General features: G+C 37.2%; 1 protein-coding gene across 2 annotated transcripts in view; it reads right to left on the bottom strand.

Annotated features, from left to right (window-relative positions):
* Positions 1 to 23,303, bottom strand: part of LOC123536510 (signal peptide, CUB and EGF-like domain-containing protein 1) — a 68,939-nt gene that overhangs the window by 21,196 nt on the left and 24,440 nt on the right. For both annotated transcript variants that reach the window (XM_045319726.2, XM_045319727.2), the window contains 4 exons: positions 3,253 to 3,375; positions 1,325 to 1,447; positions 451 to 573; positions 74 to 199 (listed from right to left, as the gene is read on the bottom strand). In XM_045319726.2, the coding sequence (XP_045175661.1) occupies positions 74 to 199; positions 451 to 573; positions 1,325 to 1,447; positions 3,253 to 3,375 (495 nt within the window). The remainder of the gene's footprint in view (positions 1 to 73; positions 200 to 450; positions 574 to 1,324; positions 1,448 to 3,252; positions 3,376 to 23,303) is intronic.

Here is a 23,303-nt window from a genome sequence, read left to right as displayed (position 1 = left end):
TTTAATCATATATACACAATTACTTAAAGCTTAGTATATATGATATATTGTATAAAAAAGTCTGAATACATACGTAGACAATTTTTGCCATTGGAATGTAGTTTGTACCCATCTCTACACGTACACACAATTGTATTTTGTTGTGTCGTTCGGCAGGAATGTTCGCAACCTTGGCGGTTCTGACACCAGCTTTCACCCACTGAAAATGATTAGTTCTAATCAGCAGCAACAACAATCGCTCCTAATACTGAATTCTGCGAATATAGTTTAGAAATGATGCATATACGATACATTTTATTAAACAGAATTCCACATGAACAAATGTCTACCAATAGCTGTAAATATGTAAATAAACCTTTTTGCGAAAATTAATTTAAAATATCGTACGTAATAAACTATCTTAGATATAAAAGTAGCCTTTATTTTAAAGATAATATACAATGTACTCACATTTACACATATTACCATCCTCTTCTAGAGAATAACCTTTATTACATCGGCATTCATACCCACCAACAGTGTTAACACATTGGTGTTGGCATCCGCCCTTATCTTTAAAACATTCATTAATATCTGCAACATAAAATCATTCTATACTATTATTGTATTTTAGTGAGGAGGGCGAGAATATGTTGACCGGGAAAAATGATATTGCATTGCCCAAGGTGGAAATCATTTATCCCAGGTCAATAAATCCTAACAGCCACCGAACCTTACAATTTGGTCCAAGAACTTGAAGATAAAACAAGAAAAACAGTTGACACTTGCATTAATTGTTAAAGAATTTTTATCATGAAACGTATCAGTGATTAGACCAAGTGAAAGCACTGTAAATATATTTTTAGTTAATTAAATGGTACAATATGATTTTACATCATTTCATGCATGTGCCATGGCATATCATATAATGTATTGTCATATTAAATACTACCATATCGTAGAACATCATATCATAATTTATTATTTATCATAATATCACAACAGACGCTAAGGGGAAGCAAACGCTAATAGAAAATACAGTTTACCGCTATAAAGATTGTCTCCCTTAAGCAGCTATAAGTAATATTTTGTGCAAAAAAAACATTTTTTTCAATACACTTGATGACTCCTTCACATATTAAGCATAACGGTGTACGACGAATTAACAAAAACAACCTTCTAAGTAATATGTACTAGTAATATTGCTGAAGTGTCCAGGATATTTTTCTGGCATTTATCTGACTTCACATCGTGTATGTCTACACACACGTTTAAATGAAAAAATTTTTTTATCCATAACAATATTGAAAAGTAATTTTGAAAGCATTACAAAATGCATACCTACCTATACAATCCTTTTTATCGACATCCAGCTGGAAGCCGCTTTTGCACGCACATGTATAATTACCCTTAAAATTATGACAAAAATGTACACAGCCCCCGTTTTTATATTGACACTCATTCTTATCTGAAAAAAAAATGTAAGTAAATACTGAGCCAAAAACGCAATGCCAAATGACAGGTAATTTTAAAAAATGCAAACGGTAATTTGCGCCAAAAACATGGAATGCCAAACGATAGCACAGACGCTTTTATAAATCAATTCAATATCATCGAAAATATTTTCAAAAAATGATGTCTGTTTCAAAATGCCACCTCTGAGTTTAATTACACGTATCTCTTTTATTTCATTCAGGTTATCTGCGAACCACCAGACTCAAGATATTTGTATTCACCTACTTACAAGCACAGACACATCTAGATATTCAAGTAGAATATGTATTATAATATCAAAAGCAAGGTGTTATACATTTGTTCACTGTTAGCGCTGCTAAAAGTAAAAAAAATAAAAATGATAGACCTTTCAATTAGATACTATGGCTGATAAACGTACATAAAAAACATATGCAGTGAATGATCACAATCCAACAAATGACTGGCACTATAATTTGCCATTACTAAATTCGGTAGAGTACAGATTATTACTATATAACTTGATATATTCGCCAGTCAAAACGTTCGCGAATCGCCGATACCAGACGTTTCGCAAGCGAAAATATTCGCGAATCGCTGAAAACTGAAGTGCCAAAGCTAAGATGGTTAACTTTTACTTGATGATAATGACGTGTCTTGGTGAAAGTCGAAATTTACGCAGGCTGATATTTTCGCAAAATCCATGAATTCGCGAACATTTTACGTCGCGAACTTTTCCTTTTATACAGTAACTGATAACGTCAGCTTATGATCATACTATCTTTCACTCATGAGCAACAGACTTTACACTGAAACAAGCAAATATTTTAGACATAATACCATACAGATTATTTGCCAAGCATCGTATTTTCTCATTCTTCAGCACTAGAGCTATCCGCTTTAAAACACGGCGATCATCATATCTGACCTTCCAAGCTAACTTTGACCTTGGACCTGATGACACAGCTTTTGCGCTAGTTTTTCTGCTAGTTTATGTAAAGCATCCTGGCGGTATAGAAGATATGGAACACGAATAAAAGTCTTTCGACATTTGATCTCAAAATGTGACCTTAACCATTGACCTTGTGACCGAGATTGTGCGCTCTGTACGTCGTCTTGATGAGGTAAATAACTAATGCTAGTTTGATGAAAATCCTCAAAGCGATTAAGAAAATATGGAGCAAACAAGTATTAAAGCTAACTGACAATTTAACTTCAAGTGTGACCTTGGCCTTTGACCTAGTGACCTGAGGTGTGCGCTCTGCAAGTCGTCTTGGTGAGATAAACCAGTGATGCTAGTTTTATGAAAATCTTCCCATTGGTTAAAAAAATGTGGAGTGTACACGAATTTCAGCTAGTTGTCCTTAACCTTCATGTGTGATCTTGACCTTGGATCTAATGACCTGTATTGTGCGCTCTGCAGGTTGTCTTGGTGAGGTAAACAAATGATGTTAGTTTTATGAAAATCTTTCAAGCGGTTTAGACAATATGGAGTGGACATAACGTTGAGTTATTTTTCCTTTAACCTCCAAGTGTGACCTTGACCTTAAACCTAATGACCTGCGTTTTGCGCTCTGCACGTCGTCTTGCTTATCTTATGAAAAATATTCTCAGCGGTTAAGAAGGTATGGCGCGGGCACTAACGACGGACGGACCAACAGACGGACGTGCGTGAATCCAATAAAGAACCCTTATGCTTTGTATCAGGGGGAATAAAATGGCATGAAAGTTAATAAAAGTAAATGTCGTCGTGAAAGCTTTAGTTAAACAACTGGAATAACAACTGAAAAAGGCACCTACCTACACATTTATTATTTCCATCCCCATAGAAACCTTTTTTACATTTACATCGTGATGCTCGCACTGAATCTATGCAGTCAGCGTCAGGATGACATTGTAATGTCCCTTTTGCGCATTCGTTGCCTGAAAAACATTTTGCATTTTTAGTAAGGATGTAGGATCAAATTTTTTCTACAGTAACGATTTTTTCATACTCTGTGAGCTTGAAGAATATTAGTTTCTAAGACAAATAAGGGCAGAAAAAAGCACATGTTACCGCACTCGTTTTATTTCATATGGCCCACTGTTAAAGTATTTCTGAAATTAAGTAAAACTGAAAAAATGGGGGTACTTTATAAAACATATAATATCCCACTTAATGTTATAGGGATTTCAGGTCTTACAGGATACTATGAATGCAAGGTGATATCAGTATTATATGAGCATAAAGGTCACTAACAAATCTCTTTCATTTTTTTACATAATTACCACACCCACATTTTTCAATGGAAATAAACGTATTTAAATATAAAAAAAAATCTGCTGTTAAAATTTTAAAGATATTTTCCTGTTTTTATGACACACAAAAATGTTTCAAAATGGAAAGAAAAATTATTGGGATCATCGTGCATCAAAGAGATAAAATTAGAAGAAAAAAAACTCTAAAAGCTGCTGAATTTTGATATTTTAGTTCTTTTTGTTTTAGTTTATACTTCCTCGATAATATAAAGCGCTCTGTTAAAATTTTTTATTTCAGTTGTAGCTTATCATATATATCAGTCAGAAAAATATCAGAACAAAACCCTGTCTACTTCAATAGAAACAAGTGAATGAAGTATTGCCATGCAATACAAAGTCTCCTACTGGAAGGCACCTAATTTTCTCTACTGCAGTATAACATAATGAACTGATATCTGTCAATGATGTATAAACAATATTGTACTATATATACAATATGTTATAACAACACACTTGGATTAAAATGTGCATATATAAACACCCAGTTGTTTTCATATTGAATTGTTTTGGCTGATTATAAAAATATTATCATATAAGTTATTTATAGTAACAACAAAGGGAAATTAATCTTTAAAAAAATCTATATAATATAAGTCCATAAGATCCACAAGAAACTCTTTACCAGGTAGAGATAGGTCAAAAATACACCTAAAAATTGGATGTAACATGCATGTTGTACCACAGAAAATGGTCTTGATTTTTCTCTACCGCCAGTAATAAAAAAGTTACAATAAAATCTATTTATAGTAAAACAAAGGGACGTAATTCTAAAAACAAGGGTGCCTTATGGTGGTGAACATTTGGTCCAAGTTACATCAAAATCCCTCCATGCATGAAGAAGAAATGCTCCGTACAAAGTCATTCTTGAATTTGACCTTTGACCTCTAAATATGACCTTGACCTTAGACCTAGGGACCTGGTTCTTGCGCATGACAATCCGTCTTATATTGATGAACACTTGTGCCAAGTTACATCACAATCCCTCCATGCATGAAGAAGAAATGCTCCAGACAAAATCATTCTTGTGTCTGACTTTTGGTCTTTAAGTGTGACCTTGACATTAGATCTTGGGCCTGGGTTTTGCGCCTGACATGTTGTCTCATCCAGGGGAATATTTGTGCCAACTGATATCTAACTCCTGTTTTGCATGACAAAGTTATAGACCGGACAGGAAAAAACTCATCTTGACCTTTGATCTCAAAGTGTGACCTTGGCCTTTAAGCTAGGGTATTGGGTGTTGCGCATGACACGTCGTCTCATCATGGGGAACATTTACGCCAAGTAATATTGTACTCCCTTGATGGATGACAGAGTTCTGGATCGGACAGGAAAAAAACCTTATTGACCTTTGACCTCCAATTGTGACCTTGAGTTTTGAGCTAAGGGTCTGGGCTTTGCGCATGACATGTTGTCTTATCATGGGGAACATTTGTGCCAAATAATATTAAAATCCCTTCGTGGATGGCAGAGTTATGGACCGGACACGAAACAGACCCTGTTCATGCTATGTTAACATTTGACTGCTAAGTGTGACCTTTACCTTTGAGCTAGGGGTCTGAAAGTTGTGCAAGACACATGGTCTTATTATGATGTTTTAAGCTAGGGGTCCGGGATTTGCGCATGACGCGTCGTCTCATCATGGAAAAACATTTTGCCAAGTAATATTAAAATCCCTTTATGGATGGGAGAAAAATCCTCTTGACCTTTGATCTCAAAGTGTGACCTTGACCTTTAAGCTAGGGTACTGGGTGTTGCGCATTACACGTCGTCTCATCATGGGAAACATGTGTGCCAAGTAATATTAAAATCCCTTCATGGATGGCAGATTTATGGACGGGACAGGAAAAACTATGTTGACCTTTGACCCCCAATTGTGATCTTGACCTTTGAGCTAGGGGTCCAGGATTTGCGCATGACACGTCGTCTCATCATGGGGAACACTTGTGCTAAGTGATATTAAAATCCCTTAATGAATGTCAGAGTTATGGACCGGACACGAAACAGACCCTGTTCATGCTATGTCAACATTTGACTGCTAAGTGTGACCTTGACCTTTGAGCTTGGGGTCTGAAAGTTGTGCACGACACATCGTCTTATTATGAGGTACATTTGTGCCAAGTAATATTAAAATCCCTTCATAGATGGGAGAGTTATGGACCGGACAGGAAAAAAGCCTTGTTGACCTTTGACCTCCAATTGTGACCTTGACCTTTAAGCTAGGGGTCCAGGTTTTGCGCATGACACGTCGTCTCCTCATGGGGAACATTTGTGCCAAGTAATATTAAAATCTCTTCATGGATGGGAGAGTTATGGAAAGGACAGGAAAAAAGCCCTGTTGACCTATGACCTCCAATTGTGACCTTGACCTTTGAGCTAGGGGTCCGGGATTTGCGCATGACACATCACCTCATCATGGGAAACATTTATGCCAAGTAATACTAAAATCCCTTCAAGGATGGGAGAGTTGTGGACCGGACAGGAAAAAAGCCCTGTTGACCTTTGACCTCCAATTGTGACCTTGACCTTTGAGCTAGGGGTCCGGGTTTTGCGCATGACACGTCGTCTCATCATGGGGAACATTTGTGCCAAGTAATATTAAAATCCCTTCATGGATGACAGAGTTATGGACCGGACACGAAATTGCGGACGGACGGAATGACGGAATGACAGAATGACGGAATGACGGAAAGACGGAATGACGGAAAAGCGCATTCATACAGTCCCCGAAACTGGTTTTCAACCAGTAGGGGACTAAATAAGGGTGAAACAAGAGCTGTCTCCGTAGGATGACACATGCCCCCGATGGCACTTTGAATGAATAGTTATGGCCGATGTTAGAGTTTAGGACCTTTGACCTATGGAGCTGGGTCTTGCGCACGACACAGCGTCTTACTGTGTCACACATTCATGCATAGTTATTTTAAAATCCATGCATGAATGACAAAGATATGGACCGGACATGCCCATCAATGCACTATCATATAAAATGATCTTTAACGTCTAAGTGTGACCTTGACCTTTGAGCTACGGACCTGGGTCTTGCGCACTGCACGTCGTCTTACTGTGGTACACATTCATGCCAAGTTATTTGAAAATCCATCCATCGATGACAAAGATATGGACCGGACACGCCCATCAATGCACTATCCTTTAACGTCTAAGTGTGACCTTGACCTTTGAGCTACGGATCTGGGTCTTGCGCACTGCACGTCGTCTAACTGTGGTACACATTCATGCCAAGTTATTTGAAAATCCATCCGTCGATGACAAAGATATGGACCGGACACGCCCATCAATGCACTATCCTTTAACGTCTAAGTATGACCTTGACCTTTGAGCTACAGACCTGGGTCTTGCGCACTGCACGTCGTCTTACTGTGGTACACATTCATGCCAAGTTATTTGAAAATCCATCCATCGATGACAAAGATATGGACCGGACACGAAAATTGCGGACAGACCGACAGACTGACAGACCGACAGACAGACAGACGGTTCAAAAACTATATGCCTCCCTTCGGGGGCATAAAAATTAACACCATCTCATATTCTACGCAGTCACCGTCAGCATGACATTTCAATGTTGCGTCCTGAAAACCATGTTGCAATTTGTGGTTGATTAAATCGTTGTAGTGCTACGTTGTCACTTTCCTTCCTTAAAATAACGCGTCTGTAATTCTATGTATTAAATCAAGACTCTCTTATAAGGAAACTATGGTTTTAAATAGCGTTGCAATTTTCCTGTGCCAATTTTTTTACAACTGCAAATGAACTACTCTCAGAATTAAATTTTCAAGCGACTCGGTTAAAACTGATGGATGCCTCTTTAGAATGCATGTACTTTGACAATTTTTTTTGCAAAAGTGGCGTTTAAGGTAACACAATTTTGGCGTATGAATCATTGCACAGTTCCCGTGTGAGACACAATTTTTTATATCCATCCTTGAATGATTGAAGATGTCTAAAGTGGGGACGAAAAGCTTATCATGAGTCTTGGCAGCACCATTATTGTATGAAGATTTTCTTACTGGTGAGTCAAAATATTTAGAGTGCAGAACAATGAAATTTATAAATAAAACGTCTACTTTCTGGAATTCTTTCCAGAAATTGTGTATTTTTTTTTTCAATAGAGTTTTAGTAAAGTAACGGAATTTAATTAACTTATCTATTTCCTGTATCTGTTAATTACTGTTGACTGGAAAATTTTCGCGTTGGCTTTACTTAACAATTTTATGGTTATCAGCTTTATATGCGGAGATAAGAATTCGCGAAGCTTTTTATTTTTTCTTTAATTTTAGTTCACTATGCATATTTATTTTCAAAAAAAAAATCTTGAATATTTGCAAATATGAGCAAAATAAAAAAAATCGCGAATTTAACCAAAATTACAATACAACTTCTCTGCATTAACAAGCGGTGGAGGTGGAGAATAACTTTGACAGAAACGCAAGGGATCGACCTCGCGACATTCCGATTCTTTGAACACTATTATTTTACCTAGACAGGCGTACAACTGAGGCATAATAAAAATAAATTAAAATCATAAATTTATATACGAGGATGGATCAAAAGGTTCTGTTATTGGGCCCCAAAAACAAGTAAACGAGAAAATCTACCTAAAAACACCTATACCAACGCGTCAGAGTAGTCTGCCCTTGGTATCTGTTTCAAGCACTGATGGACTGCGCTTCCAAGGGCACTGCCGCTCGTACTAAATATTCTTGAGGCAAGGGAATAGAAAAAAGTCACATGGACTTAAATCTGGACGATATGGTAGGTGTTGAAGTGTTGAGCAGAACGTTGATAAAGACACTACTTTTATGGGCTGGAGCATTGTCTTGAAGGAGGAAAATGCCTAGACTTACCGTCCGTGAACCGAACCAGCAACATTTTCGTTTATGTCGTGTTGAGCGACCTGTGGTTTACCACATTTTTATTTTACAATGTCTGTTGGGATCAAGTAATCTGTATTAAAGTTTATTATTTCTTCATACTGACACTGATGTTTTCTCAGAAAACCCTTTTCTTTCTAGCCTCATCTCAACAGAGTCAGAGATGTATTTTTTTCAAAAAGTGCTATTTAAGAGGACTTTTCGGCAGAGATGTTTATTTAAAGGACTGCAATGACTGATGCCCCTGAAATACTAAACCATCTATGTTCTTGCCTCAGCCTAAAGAAGGTGGCATAATACATAATATTAAGTAAAATTTCTTCTAACCCAACTTTACAATCCTTAACAACGTTCAAAGATTTTTTTTCTGCCAGTTGCAAAACTTTGTTTATAAAAAAACCCTAAAAAAACTGAATAATATGTTAAACAAAAGCAAATGTAATTATTTCAAAGTAGTATTTTGTTCAGGCAACAAAAAGCGGTGATACGCCAAAGAATAGCAGAGAAATTACCTCAACATATATTCCTGAAAACTAAAGCATCAAATATAGATGATAAAATCAACGCTTTGGTCATTTAATGTCAATTTCCGAATACCTGTTTCAAAATTAAAGTAAACCAGAATATTATTTTCTGTTCATAATCAATTAATATGCGTGTGAGTGTTATATTTATCATGTTATAACTATAAGTCACATAAGGTCAGACACAATCAGTGGCTTTAAAAGTCACAACTATTATTTCATAACATTTGCCTGACCTGACAGTAACCCTATTTAGACGATATGGCCTTAATAATCTACCGACAAATACATTTTGTCGTTTGACGGACATTCTATTCTTCTTGACAGTACTTCTGAGTCCAAAGAGTTGCATCTTATCAGGATATTTAAAAGTGTACATATAAGAGATGGAATATAAAATAGCTATTTAGGCCTTAGTTTTAGAATTATTTAGAATAATTTAATAGGTGTTCGTAATTCATATTCAGTTTCAAGTGTATAAACCCGATGCCTTAAAGCTGCCTGTTCGACATTAAACATAACCTCCTTGGAGTGAATTTTATATCCCGCAGTTGTCATTTCTCCGTAATGCGCAATGCCATGTTTTAAATAACAAGTACGCCCACGGGCAGAATGTCGAGCCCGCCACCTGTCAAGTGTGACCTTGACCTTAGACCTAGGGACCTGGTTCTTGCGCATGATACTCCGTCTCATAATGGTAAACATTCTTGCCAAGTTACATCAAAATCCCACCATACACGAAGAAGAAATGCTCCGGCGAAACTTCAATTTGACCTTTGACCTCTAACTGTGACCTTGACCTTTGAGATAGGAACATGGGGTTTGTGCATAACACGCCTTCTCATTGAGGTAAACATTCATGCCAAATATAAACAAGATTGGTCCATTCATGTCAAAATTATGACGCATGCACGCACACCGAACCGCCAAATGTAGCGACTAAGTCGAGCTCACCGCAAGCGGGCTCGACAAAAATCTTCCATACTCGGTTTGGACATAACAGTGAATGATCTCAATACAAATAGAATACAAAGTATTCCTAGATTCCGAAAACAATCCGCAAGAAACTGACAGTTTAGGGTACAAAAGACTTCAAGTTTTTTATCTTGAGTCTAATGGTCACGAAGCGCATAGTCTCTCCCTGGGATCGAACTATCCTTAGATTAAACCTCTATGTCCTACCTTAGAAAAACCCATGTGAAATAAAAGTCATAAGTTTTACGAACCAAGACGGTTTTTCGTAAGAGTACATATCTAAACTTACCCCTTAATTCCTAATTGTCAGTATCAGAAATAAAACAGCACTTAAGTATGGAATAAGCCAGACACGTTTATTATTCTAATCTTAACGTCAAGATATATTTGTTAAAAGGTGCACCCTACCTCAAGACTGCACACATCGTATCAGTGTTTTGTAAATCATTAGGAAAATGTGCTGTAAATATTGGAAACATATTATAATGATAACTATTTTATTTTAGAGAGGTTATACAAAACAGATCATCATTTTTTATGCAATAATATTGAGATGCAGTTTGCATTCCCTCGTAATACTCAACCTTAATAGTAATTCACATTTGCTAACTGTTTATCCAGGTATTTATTGCTTCATAGAAATATTCGTTAAGTATACTTAAAATTGACGAAAAAACTGCCTTCCTAAAGTGATCAGAGTAATCCTTGAATCTCAAACTTGTTCAATTATTCGTCTTGGCTGCATTTTATGTGCGATAAAAACAGAGCCCACCAACTTCTAATGAATTCCTTGATTGATCTTCACTAAACTTTTGTTTGCAGTGTCCTTACATTGTATCAAAACGTTTGGTAGGATACACTTTGGGCTACCATAGCGACCGGCGTTTTTATGAGGAATAAATAAGACATACATTGTTGTATTCTCAAAAAGTACAAGACGGGTAGTTCGCAATGGCTAGTTGTTCCAAAGCACGTTCGTTTTTGCCAGGTTATTTGGAGATTTGACGCCATCACAGGGGTCAATGTTTTCACACTGAGTTACATATGGAATATTAAAACATCTTTATTTCCAAAAGTACAAAGCCCGTAAGACATTTTTCATGAAGCATTGACTGATTATCAGTTACCTTAATGTTCAAGACGGGTCATTACTGTATCGGAGATTTTCATAGAATGGTATATTGCAAGCTTTAAATATATTCTTCTTGAAAAGTTCACGGCTTTCAGGCAAGGCACTTTACACGAAGCACTGGCTAATGGTCCCTGAAACCTTTTATCATGCTGGGTCTTTGTGACTAACATAGGCTCACTACAGGAGACATTATTTTTACATAATTACATACGGAAAATCGTCTTCTCCAAAGTTACAGTAATGTTGGAATATTTTACTTTCAAGACTTTAACTTTTTATATCATAACGTACAGTAAAACGCTGTTCTCTGTGGCGCCCCCTAATTCCTAATTTGGTCGTAGTAGGTCCACTTTTGCAAACTTCAATAATGTAACGTACGTAATATGACTGACATCTATATCTGATCGAATGACCCAGCTTGAACAAACTTGGTAATGGATCACTAGCCAATGCTTCATATATGAAATAGTTTACCTTCAAGCCCTATACTTTTATGGGAGATTGTTTTAGTTATTCATTTCTATTTAAGACCCATATTTAGTAAAAGTGTCCCAGCTTGTACAGACTTAGAAATGGATCTATACTCATTGGTCAGTGTGAACTGTCTTATCATCAAGCATTATAAATTCGAAGAAACATTTCCATATGTAACTATGTAAACAACGACCCTAGAGATTAGGCTTAACTTGTTAAAGTGAACCGACTGGAACATTGTATAGATCCAACAGCCAGTGCCTCATGTAACCCTATAACACATATACGCTGTATACCTCTAGAATGGAATGTTATGTTCATTTTCCATGTGTAGCCTCAAATATAGTCAAAAAAGCTTACCTCTGAGCTTTGACTTTAAGGAGGATTTATATAATGTGATTACATGATCCGTGTAGCGGGAAAAATGTTGTCTCGGCAAAACGTAATCCGTGTAGCGGGAAAAAATGTTATCTCGGCAAAACGTAATCCGTGTAGCGGGAAAAATGTTGTCTCGGCAAAACGTTATAGAATGCTGCTGAGAAATCTCATGTAAGGCTTTAGTGAAGGTTCATCAAGGGGTCTTTTAAATGTTTGCTCTGTCTTGTCTAAAGCAGACAAGATTTTGATCCGAACATACTTGAGAGTATGAAAGGGTGCTGAAAGGGTGCTTATGATCAATTCAGTGAAAGACGCCAGACTGACGACGAATTATATGAAATGAATACCGAAAACCGAAAAATCATGGTCGAAAATAAATAAGGACATAAAAGTTTTGACCTATAAAGAATCCGAATTGATGCTTTCTTGAAAAGGTGATAAAACAAGACTATTCCCCAGAATTGAAAGGCCTTTTGTAACAGGAACCACATTTTAATACTGAAACTACATCAAAGGACCTACATATTCTTAGAAATTAGAACAAAACGTGGGCACCATAAACGCAAAAGGATGAGAATGGCATTAAAACGTCCTAACTTCATCTCCTATTCATGACTGAAGATTGTTAAAATATATTACAACACCTGTTATTATCTCCTAAATTGGGACAGGGTTTACCGTAGTCTCTCAGCACTGGTATAATTTCATTGTGACATGTTTTTATTTGTCATTTAAGTATTGTCATAAAAACCGTACTTTATTAATGTGAATCCCATTAAATAGGTTTAACTGGTAAATATATTAAGGGTTATATTCAGAATGTAAATATTTTGGTTTTATTATACAGATCTTCATTTCCTGTTCCAGTTTAATCCACTTACAGTCTATCAATTCTCAAGGAATGGTCTTTAACGACACGCTATACTGTAAACACATTAAATCATAATGTTATTTAAATACTGATATAAAGTACGTTTAAGGGCTAAATGCGAAGTAAATAATATAAAAATACTTAACAAACGAATCATTGTCAAAAAGCGTTTCATAATTTGTTTATAACCTGCGGCGCGACTTGTTTGCATATTTGATGCAGTTTAAATGAGTTTTAGATGTATTTGTAACCTTATAGGTTTCTCCACCCGTACACCTATCTATCAAATGAGGTTTATCTTATTTTCACTAAACAGTGTGTCCGATTTTGCAAGATGATATTTTGTATTTTTTGCAAGGCAGCGAACGCTAAAATACAGATCAGTATTTTATCAATTTAGCATGAACTAATAACTATCGACACCGTTGCAATGCGGAACCTTGTAAAAAATACAACCAAGTTCTTCAAGATTTTCAAACTCTACAGTGCCCGCCCGCTTAGCTCAGTAGGTAAGAGCGTTGGTCTACGGATCTCGGGGTCGCGAGTTCGATCCTCGGGCGGGGCGTATGTTCTCCGTGACTATTTGATAAACGACATTGTGTCTGAAATCATTAGTCCTCCACCTCTGATTCATGTAGGGAAGTTGGCAGTTCCTTGCGGAGAACAGGTTTGTACTGGTACAGAATCCAGGAATACTGGTTAGGTTAACTGCCCGCCGTTACATGACTGAAATACTGCTGAAAAACGGCGTTAAACCCAAAACAAACAAAACAAAAAAAAACTCTACAGTAGTACATTTTATGGTTTATACACAAAACAGATATGTACATTAAAACAAACACAGTAAAGCTGATAGACAACGAGGACAAAGCAAACACAACGGACCACAGCAGGGCACCGCTCTGGACAAAGCAAAAAACGGACCACAGCAGGGCGCCGCTCTGGACAAAGCAAAGGGCACCGCTCTGGACAAAGCAAACACAACGGACCACAGCAGGGCACCGTTCTGGACAAAGCAAAGTGCACTACAATGGACAAAGCAAAGGGCACCGCTCTGGACAAAGTAAACACAACGGACCACAGCAGGGCGCCGCTCTGGACAAAGCAAAGGGCACTGCTCTGGACAAAGCAAAGGGCACCGCTCTGGACAAAGCAAACACAATGGACCACAACAGGGCACCGCTCTGGACAAAGCAAAGGGCACCGCTCTGGACAAAACAAACACAACGGACCACAGCAGGGCACCGCTCTGGACAAAGCAAAGGGCATCGTTCTGGACAAAGCAAACACAACGGACCACAGCAGGGCTACGCTCTGGACAACGCTCTGGACAAACCAAAGGGCACCGCTCTGGTCAAAGCAAACACAATGGACCACAGCAGGGCACCGCTCTGGAAAAAGCAAACACAATGGACCACAACAGGGGAACGCTCTGGACACACAATGGACCACAGCAGGGCACCGCTCTGAACAAAGCAAACACAATGGACCACAGAAGGGCACCGCTCTGGACAAAGCAAACACAATGGACCACAGCAGGGCACCGCTCTGAACAAAGCAAAGGACACCGCTCTGGACAAAGCAAACACAATGGACCACAGCAGGGCACCGCTCTGAACAAAGCAAACACATAACACTGAACACAGCTGGGCACCGCCCTGGAAAAGTGAGTGGCAAAATACTGCTGTAGAGGAGTTTTTAAAACAATTGACTAGAAGGTATAAGCACTCACTCTTCAGGACTTCACTCTGGACTAAGCAAACACATAACACTGAACACAGCAGGGCACCGGTCTGGAACAGTGAGTGGCAAAATACTGCTCTGGAAGAGTTTTTAAAACAACTGACTAGAAGGTATAAGCAAACACTCTTCATCCCATCCAAGTTCCAACGTAAATCAATATCATGCTCGCTTACCACACCTAGTGGTAACAAAATGAACGGTATAAGTACATGTATATATAAAGACAACCTAACGGACAGTAATTATACGCATATAGTCACAGGCTTTGCAAAAGCTAGTCATTATGGAATAACCATTCGCTGGTCAGCTCTATATGCTGATTCCCATTAAAGTCTGAGTATTCAACCAAAGGTTACATAAGTTTTTGATCACCTTTTGCATTATCTAACAGCTCAATGATTATTTTAAGTGTCTAACTTTACACAATGAGCATGTAATCGACATAGTCCCTTGTTTCACTGCGGATGTCAATGGGGAAAATTGTATTCTGGCCTTTGTAGCAAATTACTTCCGGGATTATCCGTCAACATTCTTTTCTGAATGCAATAACGATAAATGTATCATTAAGTACCAAGTGACGTCACGCACCAGAAAATAAAATATTTTCTGTCAGGTAATTAAAATAACATTTAAAACAGGTAATTTGGATACGATAATTAGCCCACCGTGAAGCAACTAGTTTACATAGTTTCATTGCCACAAGATGCTCGCAGTGTGAATACAGACATAATTCCGATCAAGCGTTTCATTTTACTAGTTTCTGGTAAATCAATTTTCTGTTTTCTTAATACTAAGCAACTGAATATCTTTGGGGTTTCAGTCCCATCAAAACAATTTATATCGTACTGCGACTTTCCAGGTTGAACGACGGAGGGAGGGGAGACCCTGTGATGCCGCTACGAGCATAAGTTTAACCATGGACGGACACTAGCCCTAAACAAGAAGGGTTTGACACGGACGGACACCTGGCCACGAGCGGATACCTGCCCTACGCAGGTACTGACGGACTCGCGTCCTACACAGACACGGACAGGCACCTACCCTACACAGGCACGGATGCACACCTACACAGGCACGGAGGGACACCTGTCGTACAGGAACAGTGCACTAAACAAGCATGGGCGGTAACGGGCCTTACGCTGGATATTTTGACAGGTTCCTCAAATGAAAGAATTCGTCGTTCTGACTGTTGGCTCAGTACATGAAGTTAGAACAGTTGGCCTCTGTAGACAAAAATTTATGACCTTAAGATATATTTTTAACATTTCCAATACATTTTGTTTGTAGACTAACTTAGATTCAACTTGAAAAAAAAATCTTAATTATTAGTTAGAATATTTCCATACCCGAACGCATATAACCTCATTAAAATGATATGAATAATGGCAGGATATGTTTAATACATCTTCCTAATGATTTACCAATACAATGTGTGCAGTCTTTAGGTAGGATGCATCTTCTTTACATACATATAGATTAGAATAATAAACGTGTCTGGCTTATTCCACTCGTAAGTGTTTTTTCTGATACTGACAATTAGGAATTAGGAGATAAGTTTTAGAATATACAAGATAAGCTTAAACTTGATTTGTAAAACATATGAGCAAAGCAAGTGCAAGCCCATTTTCAAGGGAATCCCTACGGTACGGTCTGTAGAAGGTTATAATGCAGTTATTCGGTCCAAAATGTGCTTCCGTGGTGTAGTCGAAAGAAGTCCCTAATAAATAAATCCTAATTTTTCCATTTTTCGCGCATTTGCGCGTAAATCGGGGGCCAAATGGGCATTATTTCACTCGTGGAATGAATTTTACATAAAATAGGACACGTTTCATGCTAATACTCGCATGTTTTCGAGTTGTTTACTTGAAAACGAAAGTAGGGTGTTTATTCTGCGGACCGCTTTCTGAAATGCGGCAATATGAGGGTACCTGACTTCAGTTGACTTGCATTTCACTGCATACTATTCAACACCCCTTTTTCTTTTCGTTTTCTTGAAGCAAATGTATGGATATCTTGTGGAAAATAGGTCTACGACGGAGTGAAAATCTAGAAACTGTAACAAAATTGTTCTGAAGTAGCTGAATTTTATATGAAACAAAGAACAAATTCTTTTATTGGTATATAGCCTATAAGAGCTGAAATAAGACTTTTCTCGAAACACATCACAATTAGTCTTCATAGTCATAAATCGATTGTATATGTTATAAAATGATGTTTTCAATGCAAAATAATCATTAAATTTGAAAAAAATTGAATTTTGACCATATTTTGAGTAGATGCGCCTATTTTGGCAGCAATTTCTACAATAGAAAGGCCAATATTTTGTCTCCAGAATGTGTGAAAATGCACAAAATGCGTCCATTTGAGTCATATTCATGACGGAATGAATGATATTTCAGAATCAAAGTGAAAAATAATGCATACAGGTGAAACCTTTACCAAAATGTACAATGAAGCGACCACAGAGCCTAAATTTAGCCCAGAAAATGGGTAGGGGGTGGCCTCACTTAAATGTCTATATTTCTCTAAAATCTCGAATTTTCACAATGAAACTTGTTAACATGTTCGGTATTACATCTTTCTTGAAAATAGAGATGAAAATGTTATGAAATTTGATAAAAAGATATCTCTTATAGAAATGAGTCCAAGCTTTCTACACGGATAATGGTAGAAGACAATACATGTGAAATTATTCCTAATCCGTCGTTGTTTATGTGGGGAAGTTATCACTTATTTCTTAAGAACAAATTACTTCGGGCGCAGTTCTTTGATTAATTTAACAACGTTACATAATATAAATAGTTTTGTAAATGGTATTAAGCCCCTATTATTTTACGTCAAATTGGCTTATGTGGGGTACTGCATTTTACGTAAGGTTGTCTGCTTTTTAAAGTTGAGGTTATTCGCCAGTACATGCACATCGTTTAACAACATTATCATTTACATTTCTTGCTTCCATTTAACTTATAAATGTGCTTAACGACATTCCTAATTAAATTCTTAATGTGACATGACACTGTTCATGTGCAATGAAATTCTTAATGTGATTTCAACTTGATGCGACATGGCAATGTTAATGTGACATTACATTTAATTTTATTTTAACATAAAATTAGTTTATAAGTGTATACACAAGCCATATTGTAAAGTCGACTCTTACAGTGGCCTCGTAATACCAATAGTCCAAAATATACGAGAATAATGCCTAACGCAGGATTTAAACATTGTCAACCGTGTGGTAGAGCAGTCTCGCGTTCAGGGTGGTCGAGTCATCAAGACCGGGAGTCTATAAAGTCCATAAAGCCAAGCACATGGCAACGCCCAATTAAATTTTAACTTTCCAAGACCATACACCCTGATAGCCGCCCTTTTAACCTTGGGAAGGACAGTAGAAGTTAAAATGTAATTTAGAAAACGTAATGTCACATTATGAATATCATGTCACACTAAGAATGTAATTTGGAAAGCAATGTCAATGCTACATTGGCATGTTAATGTTATATTATGAATTGATGACACATTAAGAATGTCATATCACATTAAGAATGTAATTTACATCATGCCGTTAAGCATTGTAGATGTCATTTAGAAGTTAAGCAGCGGATAAGCCCTTCCATAATCCTTGTTAAATGCGTTTAATTTGGATTGGCTGTTGTGTTTTACGTCTTACTGGCTATGACACGGCACTGCCTTTTCTTTAAGGGCATTGCGATTTACACAAAGGAGCTACTGGCTATAGCAGGGCACCGCATGTTTAGTGTTCAACCCTTTTTAGCTCACCTGTCACAAAGTGACAAGGTGAGCTTTTGTGATCGCGCGGTGTCCGTCGTCCGTCCGTGCGTCCGTAAACTTTTGCTTGTGACCACTCTAGAGGTCACATTTTTCATGGGATCTTTATGAAAGTTGGTCAGAATGTTCATCTTGATGCTATCTAGGTCAAGTTCGAAACTGGGTCACGTGCCGTCAAAAACTAGGTCAGTAGGTCTAAAAATAGAAAAACCTTGTGACCTCTCTAGAGGCCACATATTTCATAAGAGCTTCATGAAAATTGGTCAGAATGTTTACCTTGATGATATCTAGATCAAGTTCGAAACTGGGTCACGTGGGTTCAAAAACTAGGTCAGTAGGTCTAAAAATAGAAAAACCTTGAGACCTCTCTAGAGGCCATATTTTTCATTAGATCTTCATGAATATTGGTCAGAATGTTTACCTTGATAATATCTAGATCAAGTTCGAAACTGGGTCACGTAGGGTCAAAAACTAGGTCATTAGGTCTAAAAATAGAAAAACCTTGTGACCTCTCTAGAGGCGATATTTCTCAATGGATCTTCATGAAAATTGGTCAGAATGTTCACCTTGATGATATCTAGGTCAAGTTCGAAACTGGGTCACGTGGGGTTAAAAACTAGGTCAGTAGATCTAAAAATAGAAAAACCTTGTGACCTCTCTAGATGCCATATTTTTCATGAGATCTTCATGATTATTGGTCAGAATGTTCATCTTGATGATATCTAGATCAAGTTCGAAACTGGGTCACGTGGGGTTAAAAACTAGGTCAGTAGGTCTAAAAATAGAAAAAACCTTGTGACCTCTCTAGAGGCCATATTTCTCAACGGATCTTCATGAAAATTGGTGAGAATGTTCAGCTTGACGATATCTAGATCAGGTTTGTAACTGGGTCATGTGCGGTCAAAAACTAGGTCAGTAGGTCGAAAAATAGAAAAACCTTGTGACCTCTCTAGAGGCCATATTTTCCACGAGATCTTCATGAAAATTGGTGAGAATGTTCACCTTGATGATATCTAGGTCAAGTTTAAAAGTGGGTCACGTGTCTTCAAAAACTAGGCCATTAGGTCAAATAATAGAAAAACCTTGTGACCTCTCTAGAGGCCATATTTTTCAATGGATCTTCATGAAAATTGGTCAGAATTTTTTATCTTGATGATATCTAGGTCACATGTGCTCAAAAACTAGGTCACTGTGTCAAATAATAGAAATAATGACGTCATACTCAGTTCAACACTGGGTCATGTGGGGATAGGTGAACGATTCAGGACCATCATGGTCCTCTTGTTAAAAAAGGCTACTTTCAGGTCATATTGGCTATAGCAGGGCACCGCATGTTTAGTGTTCAACCCTTTTTAAAAAAGCTACTTTCATATCATATTGGCTATAGCAGGGCATCGCATGCTTAGTGTCAAACCCTTTTACAAAACTACTTTCATGTCATTTTGGTTATAGCAGGGCACCGCATGTTTAGTGTTCAACACTTTTACAAAACTACTTTCATGTCATATTGGCCATAGCAGGGCACCGCATGTTTAGTATTCAACACTTTTTACAAAGCTATTTTCATGTCATATTGGCTATAGCAGGGCACCGCATGTTTAGTGTTCAACCCTTTTATAGTTGTTTATAATTTCCGCAATGTGTCTGACGTAACAGGCAGACAATTGCATGAAGGGTAATTCTTAAAATCCACCGGGAAAGAGCTGTTTTGATCTGGCCCGCTACTTTGGGCACTTAATTGTGCTTCCCTTGATACAAAGTCTTATGCAAAGGCATTGGTACATGTGTTCTTGGTTCTTAAGGTTTCTTTTTTATGTAAATTTACAGGAGAAGTTTTGTGTCTTGCACATCTTGCCTTCTGTTGCCATTGCGTGTGTTTAGGATTCACTTGGCGGGGATAACTTACTTATTTTAATTGCCCTGTGACTTTGGAACATGATGGAGGTAAGGAATATAGGAATTGCAATTTACATCGGAGTAGCTACTGTGTGGTACCATGGTACTATTACTTCGTCTTACTGGGCTGACTATTACATGCCTTTGTGTCTAATGTCGGACCGGCTACTGCATGGCATTATGTTTACGTAAATACGGCAGAACATTCCATTCAGAACTTGGAAAATGTTCACTTCTGGAATTACGCTTGGAGACTTGTAGAAACATATTAACTTAATGTCGAGTACATATGAACGAAAAGATTTTGTACGACCATCAGTCGGCAAAAGAATAATGGTCAGTAGTTTTCCTCTTTGTATTACAATGTTTAAGGCCAAATTTGTCTATATAAGGTCAATGATAGGTCATGTTAATGTTACAGGATAAAAGTTGTGGCATTTAAAGCCGCTCATGGTGTCTGACCTGATGTGACTTTAAGCTGTAAATATGATAGGTGCAATATTCCTATGTATGATTAATAAGCCCATGTATGATTGATAAGAACACATATTTCGGTGCTCGGTCAAAATAGGAATGAACCAATGCACCCGCTGCATTAGGCAGCCAGTTTGCTAACTTTTCAAATGTTTTTTTTTTTTTTTTTTGTTGGGGGTTTTTTTTTGTGTTTTTTTTTTTGTCCTTATTTCAACTTTATCTTAAGCAGCCATGTGCTTTAACCAGCCTCGTTGTGTCGCTTCCCTGGCTGGCTGCTTCATATAGCGCCGACTTACTGTATAGATAATACAGATACCACAAAACAATTAAATGCATAGATCTGACCCTAAATTTCACAGAAGAGCCCATATTTAAGCTAATTGACTACACAGGCCAGCCGCTTCCTAGTGAACAAATCTTTTAAGTATCAAAGTAACTTCTACGTTACATTTTGCATCATCGTTAACTTTATGGAGTAAATAATTCTAGTGATATCGTATTGCAATATACTTATGTAATAAAACAAGCTAGGTACATATAAAAATCGGAGTTCCCCAATGGTAACTATACCATATTAACAACAGAAGTGTCACTAAATATACACCACGAAAATAATATTCTATTCACGTTTCTAGATAAATGACAAGGGGAAAAATGAATGTGAAAAACTATAAAACTGGTGTTACAGGGGACAGTTGATTAAACGCTATGACAATTGTCTCGGTGTTTGTGTTTTCCCTTACGCCGACTGACATAACGGGAAGTACTTTTATACGGCATTTTAAATACTCGTTCTACAGGTAAAAGATCGCATTCTACCTGTAACAAAATAATTCATTTTCATCAAAATCAAAACCTGTTTACACTTATATCTACAAAAATACGCCGGCATAATTAGTCTTACGTTTATTACCGAAACAACAGAGTGAAAATGCTGCTCGAAAAGCAATATAACTATACGTAAGATGTATTAATTGACACTTGAAACTGACATTCATTGCTTTAGGTTCTTACAAGGGAGAAAATAATTGATCAGTTGCGAAGTCAAAATAATAGTTTATTGGCTTATTTCCTTGGCGTTAATGCGGCTTTACAGTCTGAGGATAACTTTATGAGCGCATATTCGTAACAACGAACTATTGATAATGTAAAAACAGATTGATCATTTTAATAACAAAGGTATGCCAAATGAAACGTTGTATTTTATAGGAATTTTAATAGCTGAGTGAAAATGTAAAAACAAACAACAAGACAGTAAACTTCACGAGTTCCTAAACGTATTATGTCTCGTATTTGCACTCTTGGCCAATTAAAGGATATGATATTTTTAATGCTAAAATTAGTATAAAAAATTTATATGTGGGCAAATATTGGTCTGACTTGGTTCTGAAGTAAAAAGATATAACATCATATGCGAACACCATGTTGTTCACTTATTTCCTTACATGGTCATACATGCACACACTCATGATTTGTAAAAATCAGGACAGGTATATTTTTATAATAATCGTTATGTTTGACCTGACGAGGGCAGAACAGGTATATTTTTTCACACTAATCGTTATGTTTGACCTCACGAGCGCAGGACAGGTATATTTTTTTCACACTAATCGTTATGAGTGACCTCACGAGGGCAGGACATGTATATATTTTTTATAATAATCGTTATTTTGAACATCTCACAAAGAAAATATTGATAAATTCCAAATTCAGTCATTTGTAACGAGTTATCTGTGACCTCACGTGAAAGGACAAAACAGCTATAGTGAATAATTAATATCCGGTCCTTTTGATTAAGTTTATATCTGACCTCACGAGGACAAACACCATAGGCGGTACTTAGAATGAATGACCGACAGACAGACGGACAAAAATGGCAAGCAGGTGAAAAAAAAAACAATGATATCACTTACACAGACAAGTACCATACAACTACAAAGCAAATGAGTAGGACGTATATTTGAACTGATTGCGGATTATCGTAATTTAAGTATTACGATTGCACTCCAACAAACGCCAACTGTCGACTGTTTATACCTGTCTATATCAAGGCTATTAGCTGTTTATCTATAGCACATGTAAACATTTTGGGAATTACAGAGATAAAGTGCAGTTTTCAAAAACAGCTCGAAGCGTCTGCATATGTCAAAAGACGAAGTTTCATTTTCCTACACATATTTAAACCTCGGGCGTAAACGGATGTGCATTTCTCTTCCTATTTACCACTAAATTCATAATAAATAAAAATTAAATGGCATTAAAGTTAACCATATAGTTCCAGTACCTTGTAACTCTAAATAATTTCGTATAAACGGAATCCCACTTAAATATTATGACTTAACAATTATCTCTACGAGACAGGTGGCAAAATATGTTTGTCACGTGTTCGACATATCAAAGTTCGA

The sequence above is a fragment of the Mercenaria mercenaria genome, chromosome 17 (genome assembly GCF_021730395.1).
Source record: "Mercenaria mercenaria strain notata chromosome 17, MADL_Memer_1, whole genome shotgun sequence".
In the NCBI taxonomy this organism is placed as follows: Eukaryota; Metazoa; Mollusca; class Bivalvia; order Venerida; family Veneridae; genus Mercenaria; species Mercenaria mercenaria.
This window is presented reverse-complemented; position numbering and strand designations above follow the sequence as displayed.